At 37.3% G+C, this 27,741-nt stretch overlaps 1 protein-coding gene across 10 annotated transcripts in view; it reads left to right on the plus strand.

The window, feature by feature from the left end:
• Nucleotides 1–27,741, plus strand: part of Abi1 (abl interactor 1) — a 96,070-nt gene that overhangs the window by 58,554 nt on the left and 9,775 nt on the right. The window contains exons 3-9 of one of the 10 annotated variants that reach the window (XM_028764903.1): nt 5,237–5,413; nt 13,059–13,073; nt 13,782–13,882; nt 15,409–15,549; nt 19,332–19,432; nt 23,255–23,431; nt 26,596–26,682. In XM_028764903.1, coding sequence (XP_028620736.1) covers nt 5,237–5,413; nt 13,059–13,073; nt 13,782–13,882; nt 15,409–15,549; nt 19,332–19,432; nt 23,255–23,431; nt 26,596–26,682 — 799 coding nt within the window. The remainder of the gene's footprint in view (nt 1–5,236; nt 5,414–13,058; nt 13,074–13,781; nt 13,883–15,408; nt 15,550–19,331; nt 19,433–23,254; nt 23,432–26,595; nt 26,683–27,741) is intronic. The other 9 variants (XM_028764904.1, XM_028764907.1, XM_028764908.1 and 6 more) reach the window with 9 other exon arrangements.

Here is a 27,741-nt window from a genome sequence, read left to right on the forward strand (position 1 = left end):
TTTTTTTTTTTTTTTTGAGACGGGTTTCTCTGTATAGCCCAGGCTGTCCTGGAACTCATTCTGTGGACTAGGCTGGCCTCAAACTCAGAAATCCACCTGTCTCTGTCCCCCAAGTGCTGGGATTAAAGGCGTGCACCACCACTGCCCGGCAGTGAATTTTCTTTTGGGGAAGAAAGCCCCAATGTAATCTCGAAGACAGATCTCTCTGCCTCTGCTTCTGGGGCCCTCCCCCACCCCCACCCCCCATTTAATCTTCTGCGATGCTTTTCTCTTTATAGGTGCCAGGGTTGTTTTTCTGACTTCTTTTCATTGTCAGAAAATCAGTGTATTACATTTCAATATTTAAGATCTACCTGTTGTCTGGAGTGGTTAGGTGCATGAGGAAAAAGGACATTTTAATTAAACTTACAGAGATCTCTTTATGCCTCCTTTGTTGCTCAGTTATGGGTTCAGGGCTTAGGTTTTGTTTTTGTTTGTTGAGACTGGGTGTCATGTAGCCCAGGCTGGGCTCATTGCTTATACAGCCAAGGAGGGCTTTGAACTTCTCATGTTCCTGTCTCCACATCCTTGAATGTACACGCTAGGCAAGCACTCTGCCAAACAAGCTATATAATGTGAAACCTCAGCCCTTTTAGTATTTTGAGTTGACTATTTGGGGGTGGGGGGAAGGTTGAGAACAATTTATTAGAATTTAAAAGAAAAATCCTAGGCCAAGCAACCTTAAATCTCAGAACCTGCCCAGAGCAGAAGAATGGAGAAGCGAAGGGGAGCGGGGCAGCTTGAGTTGGCTTAGAAGTCAGTCATGTGGCAGGAGGCAACCACATAGCTTAGCAGGGCCTTTAGAGAAACCATAGGGAAGCCCATGGTGTTAGGGGAAAACACACTTAGAACAGAGTCAGAGAGAAGAAAAAGTAACTCAGAAAAGCTTGCAGACTTTTGAAGCCAAGTGTCTGAGCTCTGTGAGAGACCATCCTGTGTTGCTCTTTGAGAGAGCTGCTCCAGCATTTAGCAATATAAGATGCTTGTGGGTACAGAATGTAAAAGGGTATCAGTACTTCAGCTAACACCTGTGGTTGGTCAGTTGGTTCTGTTGGAATAGCCAATACCAGTCTCTGCAAAAGGGTTGTCAACAGTGAAGACCACTAAAACTAGAAGAAGGATATCCAAGGTTCTATAGAGTCCACAACTCAACAATTCTGGAAAGAGGCGGTAGCCTCTGTGTAAGGAATGAAATCAAGGGGCTGGAAGGATAGCTCAGTGGTTAAGAAGAGCATGGGCTACTGCTCTTCCAGAGGTCCTAGCACAGAGGTTCATCTGCTTCTGTCTCTGGGTGTGCTGCTACCATCTGGGGATCTTTTCAACATAAGAATATTTAGTATTTGTGTCAGGGAGATGCTGAATCCAAAATAGAAGCTGTTTAAGTAGAGGTTGCTCTTGCCAGAAGAATTGAGGAGTAATATGTGTGCAGAGAGTCTTGTCTTCAAAGGGGTCATAGTAATGTGACACCCCCCCCCCCCCCAGAGCCTCTAGCCCATTTCTACCTGGGCTTTGTTTACTGACCGCAGTCTCCTCTAGAATTTATGAATGCTCACAGTATAGGAATGAATAATATGGACAACAGTTGTGTGTGTTAGCAGTGAAGACCACAGTGGCAGTACATTAAATGGCTTCCAAAGGCTCTGTCTACCAAGAAAGAAAGCTCATTAGTTTCCCTTCACTCCTTCATCAGCATTTTGATACCTGCCTATAGCAGTAAAAGTTCACATGCAGAAGGGTTTTATCAGAGACCTTTCTTCTCTGAGCTCCACTCAAAGTAGGGATTTTATCCCTCTGAAGGAGCTGCTTTTCTCCTTCCAGTAGTGCCATACAGTTTTGAGCTAGCCCCTAAAATAATTTACATATGTTTGAAGTAACACCTCTAACTTTCTCTTTAATGTAGCTGATTGGGTTATAGAGAGTGGTAGAGTTATTGGGGTGAGAGCAATTTGGGAGAGAAGAGCTTTGCCCCTGTTCACATTTATTTTCTGTTTTTGAGTGTTGGTGCCTTCATGCTGATTAATGGAAACTGTCCTGTATACTGTGGGAAGACCCAAGTCAACAGCGATAGTCTACTACTTTTTTGGCAGAGGGACTAAGGTTTTGCTCCTTTTCATTGACTAGGGCTCAATCTGTATAGTAGTCCATGTTTTTAGGAGTCTACCTTAATGTGGCTGATTGCTCCATTGACAAGGTAGCATCTCTGAATTCTCAATAAAGCCAGGCATGGTGGCTTAATTCCAACAATCAGGAGGCTGCAGTGTGGGCTGTGGTATGATACCCTTCCTTTAAAAGACAGAACAGGAAATTTTTTGATTTTCTAATAGAATTGGAGCTGACATTAAGAGTTTTCTAGATTCTTTGACCTAGTTTCTTAGGTTCCAGTGATGTTCATCAGCATTTTGATACCTGCCTGTAGCAATAAAAGTTCATATGCAGAGGGGTTTTGTCAGTGGAATGCTAGTGGAATTTCTTACATGATAGCCATCTATAAAAACATGCTTGATGTGCCTTATGACATTTCCAAAGGACTGAATGCTTAACAAGGTAGACTGAGAGGATCTGAGAACCAGCATAGTACTGCTGTTCTTTTCTTTCTTTTTAAAACTAATTTGTATGTGTATGGCTGTTTTGCCTGCATGTATGTCTCTGTCCCTTGAGCATGTTTCATGAGGACTGAAATTACAGATAGCTATATGCTGCTGTGTGGGTGCTGGGAATTGAACCTGAGTCCTCTAGAATAGCAGTCAGTGCTCTTAATTGCTCAGCCTTCTCACTGACCTTCTCCTTACCTTTTTATTTAAAAGTACATATATGATTGTTTTGTCTTCATGTATATATGTATACCACATATATATATGCCTAGTGTCCACTAAAGGCCAGAAGAAGGCATCAGATCCCTTAGAGCTGGAGTTATAGGTAGTTAGAAGCAGTGAGTGCTGGGAATGTGGGACTTAGGCCCTCTGTAATTGCCGTATGTGTTCTTGTCTGCCAGGCCATCTCTGCAGTCCAGTTGTCACTGTTCTTTAACAAGCATTGCTTACTTACTCTGTCAACTTCAAAACAACCTAGCCAAAGATTTGCTTTGTTCTCATCATAATAGGTACACAATTTGCTCCTTTTACACTCAGTGTACACACGTCTCTTAAATATTGTTTGAAAATATTTCGAACCTTACCTGCTCACCTTCTACCAGATAAATGTGAATTCTAGCTGTTCATGGGGCAGACCTGTTGCGGCTGTTGGCATGATAAGTAATTTCTTCAATCTGGTAGAAAATTGAAAATATCTAGGGAATTACTGAGGTTTGCTGGTACCCATCCTGACACTGTCTTAATTTTAATAAATAATAAATTAGAGGCTTATTAGTGTTCTCATGAGTTCTTTTCAATTCCTGTTAATCAGTTTCTTCCATCCCAGAAGCTCTTCTTTGCCAGTGTGTTTCATTCTTACCCCCACTCCAGATTTGAAGGATCAGAGCTTTTTCCTTTTTGCAAGGTTAATTTAACATTGGTTCATGGGTTCTGTTGAAAGATAAGAGACTCTAGATCAAAGAAAATATCACTGAGCAACTACAAGAACCAGTACACTCAGCAGGGTGTGGTGGGGACAGGTGTGATGGCACACACCCTTCTTTACTCTCAGCGCTTTGAGGCAAAGGCAGGTGGATTTCTGTGAGTTTGAGACCAGCATCTCAAAGAAAAAGAAAAGGAAAACAAAACAGAACAGCCAAAAATCCAGCATTCAGTATTTGTTCAGGTAACTAAGTCTGGTTGCATTAAGGTGCTGCAAAAAGGGGATTCCTCCATACAAAGCTGAACACACTACAGGAAAACTCATGCTTTAGGGAGCTAGGTCTTTTAGAATGGGTGATTAACCTTCCTTACCTTTGTTCCTTGGTGTTTGCATTAATTTATACCTAATACTGATGATTATATACAATCAGTGATATGCCACTTGTTATAGATTTGTTATCACTTCCTCATTATAAGGAGAAAGTTTTAAACTCTTGAACAGTTGTCTGTTATATGAAGATAATAAGTTGTGGGCCAATCAAGCTGGTACAAGCCTTTAATCCCAGCACTCTGGAGACAGGGTAGTAGCAGGTGAATCTTTGTGAATTTGAGGCCAGGCTGGTCTGCATAGCAAGCTCCAGGCTCAACAGGACTACATAGTGAGACACTGTCTCAAATGAAAAACAAAACAAAGATTTTAAAAAAGAGAATACATTGTGCATCTAGTTAGGAACCAAACCCAGGGCCTCATGTATGCTAGCAACCATTGAGCCTTTCCCAGGCTGCTATCCGTTGGTGAATTTTGACGGTTAAATGAAAGCTTTAAATGTATTACTAATTTGCTGACATGAAACTCAGAGCCTTGTACTTATATGCTAGCAAGTGAGTTATATCTCTTCCTCTTCAAATGTTTTATTTTAAAGATTTGTTTTTCTTAATTATTTATGTTTATTTGGCATTGAGCCTACATGTATGTCTGTGTGAGGGAAACAGATCCACTGGAACATGAGTTACAGTTATAAGCTGTTATGTGGATTCTGGGAATTGAATCTGGGTCCTCTTAATCACTGAACCATCTCTCTATCCCCAAGTGCTGTATTTTACAAACAGTTTCATAGGCTTTTACTGGGCAAGCTGAGCAGACAGATATGTAAGAGGCTTGCTGAAAACTATAAACTTTGCACTTACATTTTATTTTTCCTTTAATGGTGTGTGCCTTGTGTGATTCTTTTTGCCTTCAGTACTTTCTATATTTGCCTCTTATACTCTTGTTTTTCTTTGTAAGTGAAATATTTTCAGTTTACTTGAACTGCGCACATTGATAGTTATTCAAATACTCTGAGTGTGTCAGCACAGCACTTATCTCATTGCACTGTAATCACCGATTTTGTTGTTGTTGTTGTTCTGTTTTGTATCTTTTAATAAATTAAAAGTGATCGAGCAGGCCTCCTCTCCTTCCACACATTCCAGATTTCTAGGAAACAGTTTCTTCCCTCTAACAGTTGCTTTAGAAAATCTATTAAGTAGTAACTGATTTGAGCCTTAAGGAAATTAATTTACCTCATAAATAATCATTAGAAAATAGGTACAAGATACAGTCCCATGGTCCAATGCATATGGACAGTATATACATTATCTACTATACCAAATAATATTTTCTTGCTCTATTTAAATTTAAAATATAGACTGTGGATATTCATAAAGAAAAAGTGGCTCGAAGAGAGATTGGTATTTTGACAACAAATAAGAATACGTCACGAACTCACAAAATAATCGCCCCTGCAAATATGGAGCGTCCTGTCAGGTATATTCGGAAACCTATCGACTACACTGTTCTGGATGATGTGGGCCATGGAGTTAAGGTAAGCATTTTGTACTAAATAATGTAAATAACTTTGAATTTTCAACAAATATTTTAAATGGAAATTGTGGTAGAAGTTTCTTACTTGATAGGTTCCCTTTAGCTAGCAACTAGTATAATTTTTATAGAATATTTATGTATTTAAAAATACAATTATATGAATGTTTGCCAGTGTGTGTGTGTGTGTGTATACTAAATGCATGTCTGGTGCCCTTAGGGGTCTGAAGAGGGTGTTGCATCCTCTAGATCCTCTGGAAATGAGTTATGGTAGTTGTGAGCCATTATGTGGATGCTGGGAACTGAACGTGGGCCCTCTGCAAGAGCAACAAGTGCTCTTAACTGTTGAGCCATCTCTCCAGCCCTCTAAAATATTCATTTAATGAGTTACATATTTGACTAACCTTGGAGCAGAATTTTATCTATGGAATGGGCATTATTCAGAAAAACCTAAAAACCTGAGGTGGCCTGCCAAGATGGCTTAGCAAGTAAATGGCACTTGTCACCAAACCCTTTGACTTGAACCTACATGGTGGAAGGAGAAAATAGACTTCTGAAAGTTTTCCCTTATCTCCTTGTCCACACATAATGCTGTGTTGCTTGTACCATAAACAAAACAACAACAACAAACACCAAAACAAACAAATAAAAACACAACTTGAAAAAGTCATGTATTAAGTAAGCCATTTAAATCATAGATTATGATTGGTTTAGAAAATAAATTGTAGCCGGGCAGTGGTGGCGCACGCCTTTAATCCCAGCACTTGGGAGGCAGAGGCAGGAGGATTTCTGAGTTCAAGGCCAGCCTGGTCTACAGAGTGAGTTCCAGGACAGCCAGGGCTATACAGAGAAACCCTGTCTTGAAAGACCAAAAAAAAAAAAAAAAGGAAATAATTTGGCCTTTTATTCCTAAATATTTGTGTACCTATGTATTATAGGGATAGAATTCAGCAATTTGCATTTTTTTAAATGGAAAATTTTTATAAAATTCTGTTTTGCATACATCTGCCACAACCTCTAGAATTGTAGAATATTTGTTGCCGAGCTCAAGCTTGGCAGAATTATGTGTTCTTGACATTTGTAGTTTTTCTTATTTATGTGTCTTTGTAAACATCTGGGATAGCGCAGGTTCTTCAGCTAGCTCTGCACAGGATAAACTTACGCTTTGAAATGTGGTAGTAATCTTTTTCCCAGAAGACTGTTTGATTTTCTTTGTATTATCCAAAGTATTTCATAATGTCTTTTGGGTTTTAAGAATTATTTTTAATTTATGTGTATGAGTATTTTGCCTGCCTGCATGTCTGTGCACCGCTTCAGTGTCTGGTGCCTCAAGCGTGAAAGCCAGAAGTGATGTCTCATCCCCTGGAGTTGGAGTCACAGGAAGTTGTCAGCTGCCATGTAGTTGCTGGGAATTAAATCTGAATGCTCTTGGAGAGCAGCCTCTTACCCTGTTTTTAAAAAAGAAGTCAGCGGAGTCTGGGAACTTTGTAGCTGGTGTTTAGTACTGGTGCTGTTGCTAGAGGTGTTGTATTATGAAGATTCTGGGATGTCTCATTAAGAGAGGAACATTAACTTCTACTGTGCTCTTCCTATGATTTCTGCAATGTCTTATTCACGTTCATGCTTGGCAGTTATATGCGAAGTTGAAACACTTGGCAAATATAGCAGAGACTACATGTTTCTTGTATTTTATTAAGGGTATGTCTAGCATTGTTTAAGAGCTTAAATTCAATCTTATTTTAAAATATTTTAGGATAGTAATATGTAAGGTTGTAATATGTAAGGCCTGTTTTGGGATTTAAAAAATATGCACAACATGTAGAAATATATATTGATCTAGTCTGTTATTTGGGGAAATTCCTGAACTCACCCCCCCACCCCCGCTGCATCTTAATTTTCTTCTACTAAGACAATACGTTAACAATTCAATAAAGAATAATTTCTGAGCCAGATATGGGGGGAAAATTCTAACACTATAGATTCTGAGGCAAAATTATTTGAGGCCAACTTGGACTACTTAATGAAGCTCTGTCTTAACACAGCTTCCTCACAAAACTTAACCATTATCTCAAAAACAAATACCTGAATTATTTCTTCTCTTCACTCATGGTTGTGTGCTTTAAGACATCATGTTTGGGAGTGTGCGAGATTTGATCTATTTTATATACCCCTGCATAGTGCTAAGATTAAAGGCTTGGGTCCAAATTCTAGAAGGAAATTTGGTAAGAAAATGCAGTTCTGTATAATTTAAGTAGGAAGCATAAACACAACCTAATAGATGCTGAAAGTATATGGGTGAGAACTTGGGTAGTTTTCTAATTTAATTTTTAATTTACTAAAACATGCAGACATTAAAAAAAACCCACCTCTTTTTAAAAGAGTGCTATGGTAAGGTACATATTATCCCTAATTTTTACTAATTACTTTTAAGTGTATACTTCTGAAATATATTCACATTGCTTCAGTTACTGTTTTTAAGTGTTTTGATTAAGATTTAAAATAGTAGGTGGCCGGTGAGAATGGTATATTTTAGAAACCAGTATGTGTTGATAGAGTGCTTACTTAGTATGACCATCACCCTGGATTTGATCCCAAGTACCATAGTAGTGGTACACTTTGCAGTCCTTGCACTCAAACGATGAGGCAGGAGCATAGGAATCCCAAGATTATCCTTGCTCACAGAGAATTTGAGGCTAGTCTGACATCCAGGAAACCAGTATGAAGCTGATGCCTGTAAAATGTATCTGTATGTATACAAAATATATACATACACAATTACTTTGTCCCTGGTCTTATTACTGGCTGGTATTTTTGGGGGTGGGGGGAATTTACGACTTCTGTAAGAACTTTCATTCTCTTATGTTACTTCTTTTCTACAGGATTATACATCTCTTTTCTATCGAGATGTATAAAATTAAGAAATCATACCAGAGCCAGGTGTAGCGGGTGCTTCTCAGAATCCATGGCTAGCTAGTCTGTTCTAGTGAGTGAGTTTGGGGATAGCCAGAGTTACATAGAGAGACCCTATCTCAAAAGAAATAACTGCTAGTTCCAGGAGGCAGAAGGAACAGGATGACTACAGCTTAAGAGGCAACCTGTTCTGCATAGTGTGCTGCAGGTCACCTGGTTAGATACTGAGACTCAACAAACAAAACACCCAACCAACCAGCCCTCCTGCTCTTTAAAAATCCATAGAAATCTGGGCATTTCTTAATGATAAATTATGCATTGGCTGAAATTATGAGGCAGAAAATTATTTATTTTAAAATGTACATTTTCAATGTAGACAAACCCTACTAGTGCCTGTAATTATTATTATTTTGTCTTTGATGTACATTTATATTTAGAAATTTAATTTTTTTTAATTAAAAATTTTCTTTATGCACTCTATTTTGATTAAATTTTTTCCCTTAACTCTTCCTAGATGAAGTTTGATTTCTTAATAGCTTGTTAAATTTGTGCTGTATTAAGTAAGGATCATGACACCTGATGTTTCCTCATGGTGTTTTTTGTTGTTTAACGTCACTATTTGGATATTTTTTATAATTACACAGAATTTTAAATACCATATTAAAAATAGATCAATATTCTTCTTCTAGCTAATATATTTTATATCCAAGATTTTTGTACTCCTAAGATTAATATTCTATCTTGTAAATTTTAGTATTTTGGTGTTTGTGTATGATATACTTGGCCTTCCTTTAAATAGATTATGTACATTTAAATAGCATTTAAATGAATTTAATTCATTTCATGCAGGATAGTATGTGGTATCTATGTTTTAATAGGAATTTAAAATAAAAAATAGCATAGAGTAGGTCTGGTTAGATTTTGGTGAACAGATAGGAGAAACTCATGTAGAATGTACCAGAATATGCACATGAAGAACAACAGAAGATGATGATTTTTATGGGCAGCCACAGTGTTTCACAGTGATCATAGGAAAGGAAGGTTTGAATACTTAGTGGAGAAATTTAGAGTTATTTTTGGTAATAGTAACAATGAACAGATATCTAAATTACTTTATAACTTACAGAGGATTGTCTGTTGTATATATTTAGTGTTTATTTGGAGATCATGAGGAAGATTAAGGAAGCAAGACAAAGACTTTTTTTTTTTTTTGGTTTTTCGAGACAGGGTTTCTCTGTGTATCTCTGGCTGTCCTGGAACTCATCCTGTAGACCAGGCTAGCCTTGAACTCAGAAATCCGCCTGCCTCTGCCTCCCAAGTGCTGGGACTAAAGGTGTTCGCCACCACTGCCCAGCGACAAAGACATTTTATTGGTTAGAATTAGTTGGTGTTCTAAGGTAAAGCCTCTAATGTTGATAGTTAGTTTCTGGTCAATTATGGAGTTGAGTTTTAGTTTGTTTTATAGGAACCCAGAACACCAGGGCTGTTTCAGCTTTAATGGTCTCCCAACTGTTGTTCTTAATTTTTTTCAGATATGTTTATCTTTGAATCTGAGTGTTTTGCCTGTATATGTGTATATGTACCATGTGGGTATGCCAAATGTATGTACCATGTTTGTGTGCCACTTGTGTAGTGTACCCTGTGTGTGCTACATTCATGTGTGTACTGCTTATGTGTGTAGTGAGTTTCATGTGTATCATGTATGTATGTATACCAGATGTGTTTGGTCCCTGTGGAGATCAGAAGAGGATAGAGATACAGTCTTACTCTGTATGATGGTTGTGACATTTTGTATGTGGGTAATGGGACCTGAACTCTGGGGCCTCTGCAAGGACAAGAGCTCTTAACCGTGGCGCTGTTTCTCTAGCCTACCCCTTCTGATTATCACTGTTACTACTACTATTATTTTAAAGATTTATTTATATGAGTAAACTGTAGCACAGCCTTACATAAATATTATATATGAGTGAGAACTAATTAGTTACTTGAAAGAAAGAATTGGCCTTTTGAGGCGTACTGCTAGACAAATAGAGGGGACTCAAAGAAAATTCTGTTGCTTTTAACTCCATATTCTAGGTAAAGGGTGAAATTTCTCATTCATAAGTATAAATGTTTAGAGGAAAAGATATCTTTAGGAAATAGTAAAATCTTATTTTGTTTGTGTTTAGGGACATTGAAATAGACATTTCATGTAAATATCAGTTGCTAGCTGTTAAATTTTTGAGCTTTTTAAGAGGCAGAGATTAATTTTACAACACTCCTTATTTGGAGCACAGTCGACACATAAACTTTATCAGAGGAAGCTGAGCTTGAATAAAGATTGAAAGTTAGGAAGTTGTATAGCTGCAGGGTTCAACTGAACTCATTTCTCATTTAGGTTTATTGTTCCTTAAGTTGGGAATAGGTTACATACAAATGCGGAGGGTTTTTTCCTTATGTTTTGTCCTTATTCTTTCAATTGAAAGAAATGAAGATGTGAGAGTGTACTTAGGACACTTTTTTGCACAATTAAAATGTTATTATGAACATACTCTATGGACATGTGTATGGTACATATGTAGTCATCATATACATAGATTACACAATACACTAGGATGTCTTATCAAGGAGTTAATCTTAGTTAAATGTAACACTTCACATCTTGGTGATTAGGTAGGGTTCTAGACAGTGTTCCCAGGTGGCAGCGAGAACTACCATTTTAAACAAAGACCAAAGTTGTAGCACAGTTGCATAAATGTGAAGATATCTGAATCTTCTATATGGTTTTATTTAATGTTGCCATTGGGGTCATCTGAAAAATAGTAGATAAGGTGTGAGAACAGCAGATGTTATTGATAGAAATTGAAATCTCCAAACTTTATAGGCAAACTATAGCTATAAATGTGAATTTTCTTCTTAATGGACTGGCGTAAGGGATTGGCATTATGGGTGGTGCATGTTGTTTTAGGTGTGTTAGCTGGTCATCTCTCACAGAAGTAGCCTTTAAGATCAAAATAGCTTTTATTTAGAGTTTTCACTGAGCTGTTCAATAAAACATAGCAACATATACTTTCCTATTAGTGTAGGCTCGCTGAAGACTTCAGTAGTGTAGAAATGAGAGTTTCCAAACTCTATTCATTCTTTAGTTAGAATTTGGTCAACCTACAAGTAGATGATTTCTTTTCTATATTTTTGGTTTTTTAAAGGCTATTTTTATGTTATTTTATTCTTTATCAGTTTTATACATATATATTATCTTATTCATAACACAACACTCATAATTTTGTTTTTGAGATAGCGTTGTATGGGACCAAAACTGGCCTTGAACTTGCTGTGTATAGCTGATCATTTGCTCCCACCTCCCAAGTTCTGGGTTTCCAGGTGTACACTGACATACGTGGGTTATGGGATGCTAAGAATGAAGCCTAGTGTTGCTGCACTGTGTTCAGAGTTCTGCAGACTGAGCTACATTCCCCGGGCTTTGGATTTCATTGTTAAACACTGAGGTGCAAGGCTGAATCCTTTCCTGAACTTGAAAGCAACTTGTGAATTTTTATTTTTACTTTTCTGAGACAGAGTCTTACTATATGTAGCTCTGTCTGGCTTGAAACTCACTACATAGACTAGGCTGGCCTTAAGTGCAGAGATTTGCCTGTGTCTGCCTCCCAAGAGCTGGAGTTAAAGATACCACACTCAGCTACACCTCAAGCCCTCTATAAGAGCAGTATGTGTTTTTAATTGCTGATGTGATGTTTAACTGTGTGTTTATTATTTATCTGCTTTATTCTTTGTGGGATTAAGGATTTAATGTAGAGATTTCCACATATTAAGTTACTTTTGAGCTAGTTACACTTAGCCTTAAACTGGGATTTCAAATTTTAGAATTTAAGGCTTATATTTTTAAAGTATTATACTACTATTAAAGTAATGAATATCCCAGACTTGGGCATTCATTATTTAACACTTAGATCTTATATACTGCCATATTAAAACTAGCTCGGCAGTTCTGTATTATTGTAGTTTGTTTAAATCAAATTAAAAGATTTTGTTTTATTTTTAATTATGTATATATGTGTGTATGTGAAGGGATGTGCATGTGAGTACAATGTCTGTAGTGGCCAGAAAGGGGCATTTGATCTTTTGTAACTGAAGTTACAGGCGGCCATGAGATGCCTGGCGTGGGTGCTGGGTGCTGTCATCTGCAAAAGCCGTTACATGCTTTGGAGGCACCTTCCCAACTCGACATCATCTCTGATGTAGTTGGATCAGAATCATGGGTTAAATGCTGACCTAATAAATTTTGATATTGGCTTAATTAATTGGTAATTTCCTTATGAATTAACTTCCTTTTAGAAGTACATGCTAGTTAGACCTAGTGACAAAAGTCAGCTGTCCCAGTCACATGGGAGGCTGAGGCAAGAGAATCAATCATAAATTCAAGTCCTCGTCTGGGTCACAAAGTCAGTTCAAGGCCAGTCTGGGAAAGTGAGTGGTTGGTTGTAGTTCTTTGGTAGAATGCTTGACCAACCTGTGCAGCCCTGAGTTCAATTCCTAATACTGAGGGAAAATAGGTGTAACATACAAACATATATTTCCCTAGTTTCTCTAGATAACTTTAAAAAATGTATTTCAAATAGAGATGATAAAACCTTGTTAACGTAAATTTAGTAATATAAATGTCAACCTGTCCTGTCAGATACAACTTACCTAGAATTAATTTCTACTTTTTCCCCCTCTTTTTTGTTTTTGCCAACATAAAGTGGCTAAAAGCCAAGGTAAGAAAAATTACTTATCATTTGATCCACAGTTCTTCCTCTATGTTGACAGAGGCTGCAGAGCCACTAAAATGTGAAAACTCTTATGTTTGTCTGCCTTTCCCTGTAGGATTTACATAGATTAAATATGCTCAAACTTAGATCACATCAGCAGTGTTTAGCTTGGCTGTGTTAATATATCCTAGATATATTGACGTTTGCACTTTAGGAACATTAATCGTTCTAACAGGTACTGCTTTTGCTCATGTGTTTTACAGTTGCTTTGCTTCCATTGACTTACAGTTAGGTTTCCCAGACGTCACATGTGATTTTGTTGCTGAATTCTTAGGATAAAGACTATACTTGCAATGAGTATTTTAGCAGATTAACAGATTTGTGGTTTGCTTTTATGCACACATAATGCATATGTAAATGTTTATTCAAACATTTAATTCTGATTCTTGAATAAGTTTGATATCAATGAACATGTCTAACACTAAGGTGTAAAATTTAGTAGTCTCACTTGTATTTTGTATAAATTAATATAAATAGCACAAATTATGATGGGAAGAACTGAGTGCAGATGGCTTATGAACTTTTAAAATGTAATACCAAGCTCTATTAGAACTGTCTGGGAATCCTTACTTCACATTCTGATATTAAGAAAAAGACATGTTAAAACATCAAGAGAACAAGTTGATACAGAAATTTTTTCTTTCCACATTTTAGCACGGAAATAACCAGCCTGCAAGAACTGGCACATTGTCAAGAACAAATCCTCCCACGCAGAAACCACCAAGCCCTCCCGTGTCAGGCCGAGGAACTTTGGGGTACAAATTCAACTGTATTCTACAAATAATTTCTGAGACTTGAGTGCATGTTTCCCCTGTTTTTTGAATTATCTCTAGTGGAACTATCCTTTAATTTAGTCTGCGTGTGTGTGTGCGTGTGTGTGTGTGTGTGTGTGTGTGTGTGCGCATGCGTGTGTGCGTGCGCATGTGCATGTACACGCATGCGGGGAGGTTTCACCCTCAGGAAAGCTGTCTACCTCCTTTAAGACAGGTTCTCTTGTTGATCTGAAGCTCACCCATGAAGCTAGATTGGCTGGATAGTAAGCGCTAGAGTTGCCTGCTTCCCCCTCCTTAGCTTTGGAATTATGGGTGCCATCATGCCAGGAATTAATGGTCTTTTATATATGTATAAATGCGTATCCTTTTTTTTTTTTTTGTACATATAAAAACTGTAGTGAGCTGGAGAGATGGCTCAGCAGTTAAGAGCATTGACTGCTCTTCCAGAGGTCCTGAATTCAATTCTTAGCAACCTGTGGTGGCTCACAACCATCTAATGGGATCCTATGCCCTCTGGCATTCAAGGGTACATGAAGACAGCATTACTATATTTAAAAACTAACACACACACACACACACATATATATGCGCTTCATGGTTTATCTTAAATGGATTGAACAGAGAGATCCTTATAGTGCCTCCACTTGTATTTATAGTATTTATGTTGTGGCTCATCGAATAAGTGGTGTGCTTTGTGAAGTTTAGCTTAGTAGTCTCCATCTTCTGTTTCCCCTATTCCATGGCACCTTACACTTAGGACTCTACCCGAGTGGCTCTAACTGCATCAGCTAGTCACAGGCCCCTTTACACCAGAGTAGCTTTATGGAAAGCTGGAAAAGGTAGTGGTGACTTCTCATGGTACTAATTGTATCATATTTTTCAAGGTGTTTGTGAAGGATTAGTTACTTGTAAATTCCATATTCGATTTCTTGCTTTTGTGGAAGGTGTCAGTCAACAGCCAGCCATGCCCTGCCTCCTCAAAAGGCTTATGAGTGACTGAATTGGGAATGATGTAGATGTATATTTTAATATTATGTTATAGAGCCTTAATATTATAACCATTATTTTTAGTATAATGTTAGAATATTAAATGACTCTTTCTAATAATTTTCCCAATGAAAAGCAACAAATTTTAACTTTTATGTTAAAACAGCAAAATTATTATTATTAGCAGTTACTATTAAAAATATTTTTTGTTATTAGAGTGTGTTGTGTAACTCATGTGTAGGTCAGAAGACAATTTTGTGGCCTTGTGTGTGTGTGTGTGTGTGTGTTTTCCCATGTGCATGCAAATATTCCTCTCCCCTGGTAAATCAGTTCTAGGGATTGTCTCTAGACTTGGGTGGCAAGCACCTTTACCCACTGAGCCATCTTGCCAGTCTTTACTTTTTTAAATTAAAATTGGAAAAAAAAGTTCTGTTATACTTAATTCAGATAGATATTTTTGCAAATTTGGGAGGGGGTGCTGTTTGTCTCTCATTATTCCTCCTTCTGTTCTTCACTGTTAGACGGAATACCCCTTACAAAACCCTAGAACCTGTTAAGCCTCCAACAGTTCCTAATGACTACATGACCAGTCCTGCGAGGCTTGGGAGCCAGCATAGTCCAGGCAGGACGGCTTCTTTAAATCAGAGACCAAGGACGCATAGGTAAGCCTTCTGCCCGAATGTCTGAGCTCTGGAAGAGTGTGTTGCTGATTCCTGAGTGACGATTTCTAAAGATACAGGGTACAAGTTAGGTGTTATTGTAATGCTACTGGTAATTGTAAAAGGCAAGAGCATCATTCTTCTGTTTCTGATCCCATCAAATTTCAGTTTTTCTTCTGAGTTTTTTTCTTTTTTCATTTGTATATACTATAAGCAGATTGTATTTCTTCTTTTTGACAGAGATACAAGTACATGTTGGGATTACAACTAAAAAGTGTTTTTTAGAGGCTGAAGATGTAGACGTCATAGTTTTTGCCTTAACATACAGGAAGCTCTGGGTTGATTTCCCAGCACTATACAAACCAGGCATGATGGTGCCATCTGCAATTAATTACAGCACTTGGGAGAGGGAGGCAGGAGGGTCTGAAGTTCAGGTTTATCCTTAGCTACTTTGTGAATTTGAGGCCAGCCTGGGATATATGAGACCCTATCTGAAAAAGAACCCAAACCAAAAACCAAATAAAGCTTAAAATTGTTTTGCTCTCCTAAATTTGCATATAAGATATTCTTCTTACATTTTGGAACACAGTGTGTTAGTAATAACCCAGTTCTATTACCATCCCCACCCTCCTGACCCAAGACAAGAAAGAATGCTTTTTAAATGTATCTTTTAATGTTGTAAGGTAGGGCTAAGGTTTGTATAGCTCAGTGCTAGGATATATTCTTAGTATGAATGAAACTTCATTTTCCAGGAACTCCTGCTCATTAAAAATGGCACAGGGAAAATACCCTTAAATGCTCTAAGACAAAGGGCTGTAGAGTTACATAGCATATTGAATTCTAAGAAGTCAGAGGAAGAACACTCTGCTTGTTTCTGAAGACGATTTCAGAACTGAGTTGATAAATGAAGTTGTGTTAGCAGTTCTTGAGAAGGCAGTTGCCCAGTGCTAAAGCATCTAGCTTTTTATGTTTGGTTTTGCTGAATTACAGGGTCAATATATGTTTTTTCTCATAGTGGAGGTAGTAATAGTAATCTTATTCAACCACTAGTTATTTAAGCATGACTGTGTTAAATACAAGCTAGAAACAAGTAAGATACAATTTTGTTGTTTTATTTTTTTCCAGAAGTTTATTGTGTTGAAATACTAACATCTATTTACTTCCAGAATGCCATTATGTCAGAATTTTGGAATTATTGCAAATAATTGGATTGTTGCAAATTTAGCACCATGACAGCCATAGAGAATATGTAAATGTATGAACATAGCTATGGATGGTCTAGTAAAATTATACTTATGGTACTAAAATTTGAATCTCATATAATTTTAATGTTTTGCAAAGTATCATCTTCTTTCGAGTTTTGACTATTAAAAAAATGTTAGCTCATAGGCCAAAATTGGACTGTTGCCTAGTTTTAGCCCACACAGTATAATTTGCTACCTCTTGTGCCTATTTTAGATAAAAAGCACTGAAGTCAGTAATTACAGAAGATCTTAAGTGGACAAATATTCCTAAGTCTGACATAAAGCTGAGTAGATTTCCTGTCTTGAATGAGTTAGTTGATGATTTCATATTTAAGCCAGTTTGTTCTAACAGTAGATCTTTTTTTTCTGATAGAATTTTTTTAATTGGATATTTTATTTACATTTCAGATACCTTTTCCTTTCCCCATTTCCCCTCCCCAGAAACCCCCTCTCTCATCCCCCCTCTTCTTTCTTGCTTTTATACCATTTTAATTGCATGAAAGTATTAAGGACAGGTCTAGGTTGAAGAACTAGCAATAGAATAGATGCAAATAGTCAAATGGCCTTACTGAGTTTTGTGGGCATATCCAGCAAACAATATTGCTTTTAAAATACAGTGTAAGCTAGGCACCGTGGCATATACTTGGAAGGCTGTAGCTGGAGGAACCTTTGAGATCAGGAGTTTGAAGCTAGCCCATGCAACATAGTGAGGGGCAGGTATGCCTGACAGCAATTACTCTCAGGTTTAAGGACTTGGCTTGGAGGGAGTTGAAAAGAATTTCTCAGTTGCAGGGAAACCTAACTACATTTAAACTGTCTTCTTTTGTTTTGCTCATTACTTAGTTACTGTTTTATTGCTGTGAAGAGACACCATGATCAAAAAGTAACTTTTATAAAAGAAAACATTTAATTGGTGCATGCTTAAAGTTTCAGAGGTTTAGTTGATTATCATCAGGGCAGGAAGCATGGCGGCATGCAGGCAGACATGGTACTAGAGAGGTAGCTGAATGTTCTACAGCCAGATCCACAGCCAGCAGGAAGAGGCTTTTGAAACCTCAGGGTCTAGTCTCAGTTACACACTCTAACAAGGCTATACCTACTAATCCTTTGCAAGTAGTGCTATTTCCTGATGACCAAGCATTCAAATATATGAGTATATGGGGCCATTCTTATTCAAACCACCACACTCATTTTCCAGAAAATTTCTTATCACCGATCTTCAATTTGTTTTTATATATTTTATATTTGTTTGTTGATTTGCTTTTGAGTGAAGATCTCACTATATAGCCCTGGCTGATCTTGAACTTGGCTTTATAGACCGTGCTTTAAACTCATAGGAACCCACCTGCCTATGCTTTCCTAGTGCTGGGTTTAAAGGTGTGCACCCCTGTGCCCAGCTTGTTTCTGTTTTGGAAACATGGCTTTGTTAGACTGACCTGAAAGTTGTCATACACCTTTATCAGCCTCCTAAATGCAGGGATTACACTTGTGTGCCACCATGCCCCCTTTACTTTTCTTTGAGATAGGGAGAAATTGTTTTTCCTGGTTTTTCTGGTTTTCAGTCAAAGATTACCCTCCAACCCCCATCCCATTGTTTTGTACTTTCTTTTTCATATTACCTGTTGCATGTATTAACCTGTTGCACTAACTCTTGAGTCTGTTTTCTCATGTTCTACTATAGAGTTTTGTGAGGGTATGGTTCACTGTTCCTTTCTGCAGAAGAAGGAAGTTGTCGTAGTTAGGGTTTTACTACTGTGAACAGACCGCATGGCCAGTGCAAGTCTTATAAAGTACAACATTTAATTGAGGCTGGCTTACAAGTTCAGATGTTCAGTCCATTATCATCAAGGCAGAAACATGGCAGCATCCAGGCAGGCATGATGCAGGAGGAGCTGAGAGTTCTCCATCTTCATCTGAAGGCTGCTAGCAGAATACTGACTTCCAGGCAGCTAGGGTGAGGGTCTTAAATCCCATACCCACAGTGACACACCTACTCGAACAGGGCCACACCTTCTAATAGTGCCACTCCCTGGGCTGAGCATATACAAACCATCACAGAGGGGAAACAAGAGTCTCATTCTATACGCCACGTAGTTTCAGATCCAAAAACCTCTAGATTTAGCCAGTGCTGAAAGTGCAGTGTGCCACCACAACAGGCTGTTTACTGTTAATCACAGCAGGCTTGAAATAGACATTTGTAACTCACTGTACTGTGAGATTTCACTGCTCAAGACATTTCTTAAAGACTATCACTACTACTTTAAGACAAGGTCTCATTATGTAGCCCTAGCTGGCCTTGGACACACAAAAGATTCACCTGTGTCTGCCTTCAGAGTTCTGAGAATAAAGGCCAGGTAGGGTTTGAATACTGTGCTAGTTACTTGTTTTAGAATTCTAAAAGAACAGTGTAACATAAGAACCATTTTAAGTAACAGAGTAAAGGTTAGCCCAGTTATTGAGTGTTTAGTAGCCCTAGTATATGATTAAGTTTTTAAAAATCAGTCTGTAAAAATGATTTTCCAATGCTTTTCTTCTTTGCAGTGGAAGTAGTGGAGGAAGTGGAAGCCGAGAGAACAGTGGGAGCAGCAGCATTGGCATTCCCATTGCTGTGCCCACACCCTCGCCGCCCACTGCGGGCCCAGGTACAGTAGTTAGTGCCCTCAGCTTCACTGTGTGACATTTGTTAACTTTATTATGGTGGCTAAAACAATCTATGCATATTGAACAAAATTAGTCATTACATTGTGGCTATTGCTATAGCAAAGGCAAATACATTTTTAGATTAATTTTTACAAAATTGTTGGGGTTTTACAAGCTGTGTGATACAGAGAAATGACTTTTGTTAAGTCAGTTTTGGCCATCTTGTCTTTGTAATAGTTTATGATTTTTTATTATTTTAAAGGCAAGCCATATCGCATGATATTTCATTCAGAAGGTCAGTGCTAAATCTTTGTGCCTTCCTATTTATGGATGATATTCAGCACCTATTTTGGTGAAATGCAGAGACTGTAAGATGAAATTTAAAACTAGGAAAATTTATGTTACATTTTTAGAAAGTATGTAAATTTAAGGTATTCTGGGAGAACATTGAGTTAACCCTTTGGAATTTAGTCAGTGAAATTTAGACTTTTTTGAGAGAGGTTATTTCTATGTAGCCCAAGCTGTCCAGAAATGAAATGTGTATATTAAAAAAACACGTTTGAAAGGTAATCATAATGAAAAAAAATTAGAAGAAAATAGCTTTTCAAATGTATTGTTGAAGGAAAATGATCTGGTTATAAACACGTTTTATATACAGATGTTCTTTTCTTTTTTTTTTTTTTTTCTTTTTTTTTTTTTTTTTTTTCGAGACAGGGTTTCTCTGTGTGGTTCTGGCTGTCCTGGAACTCACTCTGTACACCAGGCTGGCCTTGAACTCAGAAATCCGCCTGTCTCTGCCTCCCAAATGCTGGGATTAAATGTGTGTGCCACGACCGCCCGGCTTTTCTTTCCTTCTAATACTTGGTATTTCTCTGCCAGTTTGGAAATTTTAGTTCTGTTTTCTTATACTCTGACCTGAGTCATAAACTATTTTTCTAGAAAATATTGTGTCCGGCTTCCTGGAGCCCTGCTTATCCCAGTGAATGTTGTTGATGAGACTGTATAGGTGTTGGAAAACCATTAGATGCATTTTACATATCTGCAATAAACTCCTGTAGCTGAAAGAGTACAAGTTGTTAATAGTTACTGTGTTATAGATGGTGCCACTAGAAGATTAAGAATTAAATATAATTATTACTAATTTCTTCTGGTGAAGGACTTTGAACTCAACACTGTAAGAACATAGAGAAGACTCTTTACTATAATACAACATAGTCCTATATATGATTTATAACCAAATTAATGGGATCTTTATTTGTAATTTATTTAGGTTGATGAAAACTAGCAGTTATTTCATCCAGTCAGAGGACTGGGGTAAAAGTGGAGACAGGAAGTGGAACATGGAAAGGAAATATAAAGTGTGATTGGGCTGCTGTGATGCTATCCTTTGGATTATTCTTTGAAAATTTTTGATTCAGCCTAGATTTTAAGCTAGCTGAGAATGCTATGAAATAACTATCAATAGGATACATTCAAATTGTCTTCAGGTTGGGTAGGACTAGACCGAAAGCTAATAAAAAGAATTCTAGATTCAGACTAGATGGTGGTAGCATACATCTTTAATCCCAGCATTCAGGAGGCAAAGGCAGGCGGATCTCTGTGAGTTCAATGCCAGTCTGGTTGATGTTACACAGAGAAACCCTGTCTCAACTCCCTCTGCCCCTCAAATCTACATTCAGTTTTAGAAGTACACAATATTTAGGGTAAATAATGAGGTGTCTCTTACGAGAATTAATTTAGGTGAAATTAAACTGAAAATATTTTTACATTTTTTTCAAAACATTTATATATTCTGAGGAAAAGGAAAGGGAAGGAGATAGTACAAAACCCCGTGGATGTAGAAATCACTGAAAGAAAGTCTGTGAAAATGAAATGCTCTCAGCCTACTTAATAGTTGGAAGACAATTGTTGAAGCCACAGTGAGATGTTATTGTTATGTTCACTGGATAATAAAAATGTAGACAGATGGCTCTGTGTGTCTGCCTTGATGGGGTATGCGGACCTGGAAGCTACACTGCTGGTAGGATTTGTTATGCTCCCTTTACCAAAACCTCTGTTGCTTACTAGTCAAGGTAAACCAGATCTGCTCTGGTGTTTCAGTGTCAGTCTTAGATACTAACATCAGAGTACTAGTTCTCAGAACATTAGTTCTCAGAAAAGTCTCTGCTGAGGTTTGTGAGGTCAAAGCTATTTGTCTTTTTCATTCTCCTGTCAGAATTTTTTTTCTAGAGGCTCTGTGGAGTCTTTGTGTTACTTGTGTTTAGATTTATTTTAAAGCTGTGTCAGCTTGTGTTTGAATATGTTCATTTCATATTGGTGTAACCCACTCCAGGGACACCGGAAGTTTTTTTTGTTTTGTTTTTGTGTTTTTTGTTTGTTTGTTTTTTTGTTTTTCTTTTTGGTTTTTGGAGACAGGGTTTCTGTGTAGTCCTGGCTGTCCTGGAACTCACTCTGTAGACCAGGCTGGCCTCGAACTCAGAAATCCACCTGCCTCTGTCTCCCAAGTGCTGGGATTACAGGCATGTGCCACCACTGCCCGGCTTTTATTTATTTATTTTTTCCTCGAAGTTTTAATTTTTAAGAGTATACTTGAAGAAAAAACGTTAACAGCTTACTTAGAGCACTGACTTTCAGAGTAATAGTCCCAAATCGGTCATCAACATGGAGGAACTAGGTAGAAATTTCAGTTCTCAGACCCTATCCTAGACCGACTTTGTTAAAATCTCTGAAGATAGGACCCAGAAATTTTCTTTCCAACAAGTTCTCAAGGGGAGATTTCCTTTCTTTCCCTTCCTCCCTCCCTCCCTCCCTTCTTCCTTCCTTCCTTCCTTCCTTCTTTGGTTTTTCAAGACAGGGTTTCTCTGTGCAGCCCTCCTGGAACTCACTCTGTAGACCAGGCTGGCCTCAAACTCAGAAATCTGCTTGCCTCTGCCTCCCAAATGCAAGGGGAGATTTTCATCAGTGCTGAAGCTTAAGAGCAGTTATCTTAGGGAAATTCAGGAACTATATTTAGCACTGTTCATTCATAGAGAGTGATATTCTTAGTAGTGTTAAGACTAGTGCCTAAATAAAACCTAAATGATTAATAATAGTAATTATTAACAGTTATAAAAATCAGAAAAATATACTTAACAGTTTGAATTTTATTGTTTACTTTATAGTAATAAAGTATAATGTGAGCTTTTTAGCCAGATGGACTTTTGAATCAAATTCTGAAACTTGACTGTGGAGAGGTTGTTTATGAAGCAGTTCTGAATGACCCACAGCTAATAGCTGTTGCCTTACTTAGACTATATGTTGTACTCACTTTGTTGGAGCCGGTGTATATACAAAAGCTGTATAGAGTTATTCTTCTTGGACACCCCACCTCCAGTAGATAAAAAATCCTTAGGTACTCAAGTTCCATAATAAAATGGAGTAGTGGTTACAGATAACTTACACACATATTCCTTATCATATATTTCAAACTTTCCCTGGGTTCCTTATCACAGCAATATAATGTGAATGGTCTGAATAGTTGTTCTTGTGCATTGTCTAGTGACCATTCTGAAATGCACATCTAGATTACATGTAGCGTCAGCAAAATACCATTTGGGACTCTGCTTATTGCAAAGGATTAGTAATGCTCAGTGGTCACTTTTGTAACTCTTCACACTAGCTGTCCTCTTGCTTATAAACTTTACAAGTGGAGATAATTTGATTTTCATCTTCCTTTTTATTTTGCGTCTGGGTGTTACAAAGCAGTAAGAGCCCCTTCCCCCTCTGTCCTGTCGTTTCGGGTGTTTGTAACGCTTTCTTGGTTGCCTTTGACTAATGCTTTTCAGCAGCCCCGGGTGCAGCTCCTGGTTCCCAGTATGGCACAATGACCAGGCAGATTTCTCGACACAACTCTACCACTTCTTCGACATCTTCTGGTGGATATAGACGAACTCCCTCTGTGACTGCCCAATTCTCTGCTCAGCCTCATGTTAATGGAGGTCCACTTTATTCTCAAAATTCAAGTAAGCTTGTGTTTGCAGGCATACAGCAATAGTGGAGCTCCTTTTAAGGAAATTGTTTGAAACTGTTATTCTTGACTGTGATAGACAACAATTTAAACTATGCTATTTCATGCTTGTTTTTGCTTTAGAATGTTAATCCTTGAATAACCATCCTAAACATAACTGCTTATTTATTCTCCAAGGTTTACTTGAGTGTACTTAATCTACCAAAATTCAACAAATACTTTAATGTGCTATTAGTATTACTACAGTATAATTTGAACTGGAGAACAAAACAATCTTAAATTTTATTGTCATGATTTTGATGGTTCAGTAATGGTGCAAAGATACAAATACAGTCAAAGAATTTTTTTAAAAAATTTAATGAAAAGAAATTGCTGGCTATCACTACTAAGGTTGTGACCTCTTTTGAAATGCTTTCTAATGAAAACATTTACAATGCCTGCTTACTTTCTCTGAATAATTCTAACAGGTGGGAGGGATTTTCTTTTTATTTCCTTCTGTTTACTTCAAAATACACATCTCAGTATTAATTACAGCCTGTGTTTAAAAACTTTTATAGAAAATAGACTGTTTGAATATCTAAGGATAATTATTGACTTTACTTTCCATGTTAAGATGCTAAATCCAGAAGGGAAATAGCTTGAAATAAATCGGTTGTTCTGTATTCTTATCATGAAGTTACTGGGTGTGGCTGACAGGCTTTTCTATGGCAGCTTCTTTTTACGTGTTTGTAGAACTGAATGTTCTATAAAAATAATGATGACTACTCTGTATTTACATGAGAATTTGCTTCTTTCTTTTATTTATATTCTTATTACGTGTATATTTTTGGTTTTTGTTTGTTTTGATAGTTTTTTTTTTTTTTTTTTTTTTTTTTTAAAGACGAGGCCTTACTTTGTAGCCCTAACTGGCCTGGTACTGCCTAAGTCATACTGGCCTTGAACTTACAGCCCTCCTGCTTTTATGGTTGACAGGCAAGCACCATTATGCCTAACTTAAGTAGGCATAATGATCTTTTGTTTAAAATTTTGAGTTACAGAGTTAACTGGGTTGTAGCAAATTGAAAACCACTTTGTCTTAAATGTCTATATTCACAGAGAACCTCAGATTTATACAATTTTTTTCCAGACCAGAATTTTTATTCAGGCTACTATGAAATACTAAACTGTTGCCTGATATTTTACCTCACACTCCCCTTGGTGTCTTGTTGATATTGAGTGGTAGCCTCAGTGTCTGAAATGTCCTATAACTCAATTGTATAGGGTTTTTTGTTGTTATGTTTTTTGGAGATAGGTCATTCTGGAACTCACTATGGAGTTCAGGCTGGCTTTGAATGCAGAGATCTACTTGCTTCTGCCTCCTGAAGCATAGAATTAAAGGCGTATACAATCAAGACAAGTTAGTTGTTTATCCCACTAGTGTCATGAACTTCTTTTCATATTCTGCTTTTTACGATCCCGTCTTTATGCTCATTATCTCCCCCACCCCCGTCTTTTAATTTATTCTGCAAGTAGGGTTTTTATTTTACCAAACTACTCTTGTCTAGTTTCACAGATGTTTATGGTGTATTCCTTAGTGAATATCAGTATTCTTTTTGAAACTGGAAAGGAAACTTAGCCTCGGGTGTAAAGCATATTTTGTTTTATCCATTTCTCCTTCAGTATGAGCTGCTGGTGCAGTTCACTGGTATGTGGCTGTGTTTAGTACTGTGATGTGCTGCTTCCTCTCAGTACATGTGCTGGTGATGAGCATCTTCATAGTACATCTCCTATCTCTTCCCCCACAACTGACGAGCATGATGAGTCACTAAGGGTTCTTTCTTGAAATTATTTTGACTAACGGGAGGCTTTTTTGTATGTTTTAAAATCAATACCCTCTAACCCTTTCACAAGTCTTCTCTGTAACAAAATGAAAGCCCAGTTTCTGCTAGTAAACTGAATGCTGTTTTTAGATCTGTATGAAATATCAGGGCATATATATTTCTCTAATTTTTAACTTGGAATGTCTATCACATTTTTATGCTTACCGACAAATTTGTACCTTGCTTTAAAATGATAAAGTTTGATGAAATAATCTTAGGGACCAATAATGTTGTTTTTCTTGGTTAATATAACATACTTACTGGTGACCACTGGGAACCCGAATCTTTCCACTTAAACCCATTGAGTTGTTCGATGTCATCTTCAGCAATTACTTACTGTCTTGTTAAAGTGAGACAAAGTAAGCATATCTTTGCTTCTAGTTTGTGTCAGTCTTTCATATATTTGTTAGTCATATGAACATTTAATACCAATTTCATATAAAGTATCGCCTGAAAAAGGAAACACATGCTTCAAGCCAGCCTGTATATTATATTAATCCGAAATTTATATAGTGCAAATAATTGTACACTTTGACTGATTAGAGATTAAATTTCCTTTTTTGGTATCCATAAAAAGACCATATTTGATAACTTCCCCCTCAGAAACTGAATAATTAATTAATCACTAGGTACATGGAACATTCTTGTCCCTTAGTAAGTTTAGGGCTGATTTCTTACAAATAAAGCTGGCAACTTAAAAAGTAACAAATCTTACTTTGTAAGAATCAGTATATTCTAGAGAAGTATGTAAATTTAGATATAGAAGCACTTTCTTTAAAGGAAACTAGACTCATGATTAATGTATTGATATATCTACATATTTATACATGTAATCAACAGCTGTTAATCATTATTTGGGTTTTAAATTTACAGCGTTACCCTAAAGCTAGACAAGTCTGTTAGTTTATAGACTTAAAGCAAAACAGTTTGTTGGCAGGCTCTGTAGATGTTTAATTGTAACATAATTTAGAAGTCTTTCTTTGAAAAACATTGTGCTAAAATAAATGTTATTGTAAATTAAAAAGTTCCCCAAATAATGTAATGCTAGGTTAAAAGTAAGTGTATTTATTATTTTATGCACTTATCCTGTGGCTGAGCACAGTGTAGCCTTAGGTTCTGTGGGGACAAGAACTTGAAGAGGGTAGCAGGGTTTGTTTGTTTGTTTTTGTTTTGTTTGTTTTCATTTGCAACTGTTCTTGGCATACTTATTTATGTTTGTGGTCCTTGTAACTGACTTCTGCTTTTTGTTTGTTTCCTTTTCTTTATCTATTTTACTCCCCATACTGTGTCTTGCTGCCAGTTTCTATTGCCCCTCCTCCTCCCCCCATGCCTCAGTTGACTCCACAGATACCTCTCACAGGCTTCGTGGCCAGGGTGCAGGAAAACAGTAAGTCTGGAAACACAGCTGTCAGAGATTAGAGGCTGTCTCCTCTAGCATGCATGGCTGATGAGTCACCATTTTTCTTCTTATTGAGAAGCTAATCTTACCTTGAAGAATAGGTACAGATATGTGTTACTGAAACTGAAGAGCACGGGCTTCTGTTCTTTTCTCTTGTCTGCATGATTACTGACCCATATCAATTTCAAAAATACAGTTTTTTTTTTAAAAAGTATTTAGATGATCTAAGGTATGAGATCTATTATTTGTCTATTTTTAAGCAAAGAGTAAGCACAAGAATGCAAATTATATTGAAATCCCTAATGGTTACTGGGACAGTAAGAAAATACTTTGCAACTGGGTATGGTGGTGCATGCCTGTAATCCTAAACCCTTGGGAGGGTGAGATAGATTGAGATGTTCGTGTGTTGGAGGATACTCTGGGCTATATAGTGAGACCCTGTCTTTAGACAAATACACAAGCCAAAACAACAACAAAAATGTGTACTCTTAAGAGATTTGTCAAAATAGAATTACACTGTACATTTATTAGGAAATTAAGACAGTGTCCCTACCTCTTCCTTTCATAGCACAAATTTTTAGAAAGAGCCAGTGAAATGGCTCAGTTGGTAAAGCATAATGAATTGAATTCATCCCTAGATCCCACATGGTGGAGAGAACTGAACTCTTACAAGTTGTTCTCTGATTTCCATATATTCAGAAGATAAATAAATGTAAAAAAATTTTTGAGAGTGATTGTAGATTCTAATCTGTATGAGGCTGGACAGATGACTTAGTGGTTGAGAGCATTTGTTGCTCTTGAGAAGGGGACCTGGGTTTAGTTCCCAGCACCCACGTGGCAGCTCACAAAATTCCAGTTCCAGAGAATCCAATGCTGTGGGCTCTGCAGTCATGTTTTATACATGTAGGTAAAAAGCCCATGTACTTAAAAAAATAAATATTAAAAACCACAAATCTCCAAGAATAAGTAAATCAAATGCATGTTGTCCATCTGAAGGACTGGCAAGGAAGGTGGCATCCGCCTCCTGAGAGGTCGTGTCCCAAATGT

Source organism: Grammomys surdaster, unplaced genomic scaffold (assembly GCF_004785775.1).
Source record: "Grammomys surdaster isolate TR1022 unplaced genomic scaffold, NIH_TR_1.0 146, whole genome shotgun sequence".
NCBI classification, from domain to species: domain Eukaryota; kingdom Metazoa; phylum Chordata; class Mammalia; order Rodentia; family Muridae; genus Grammomys; species Grammomys surdaster.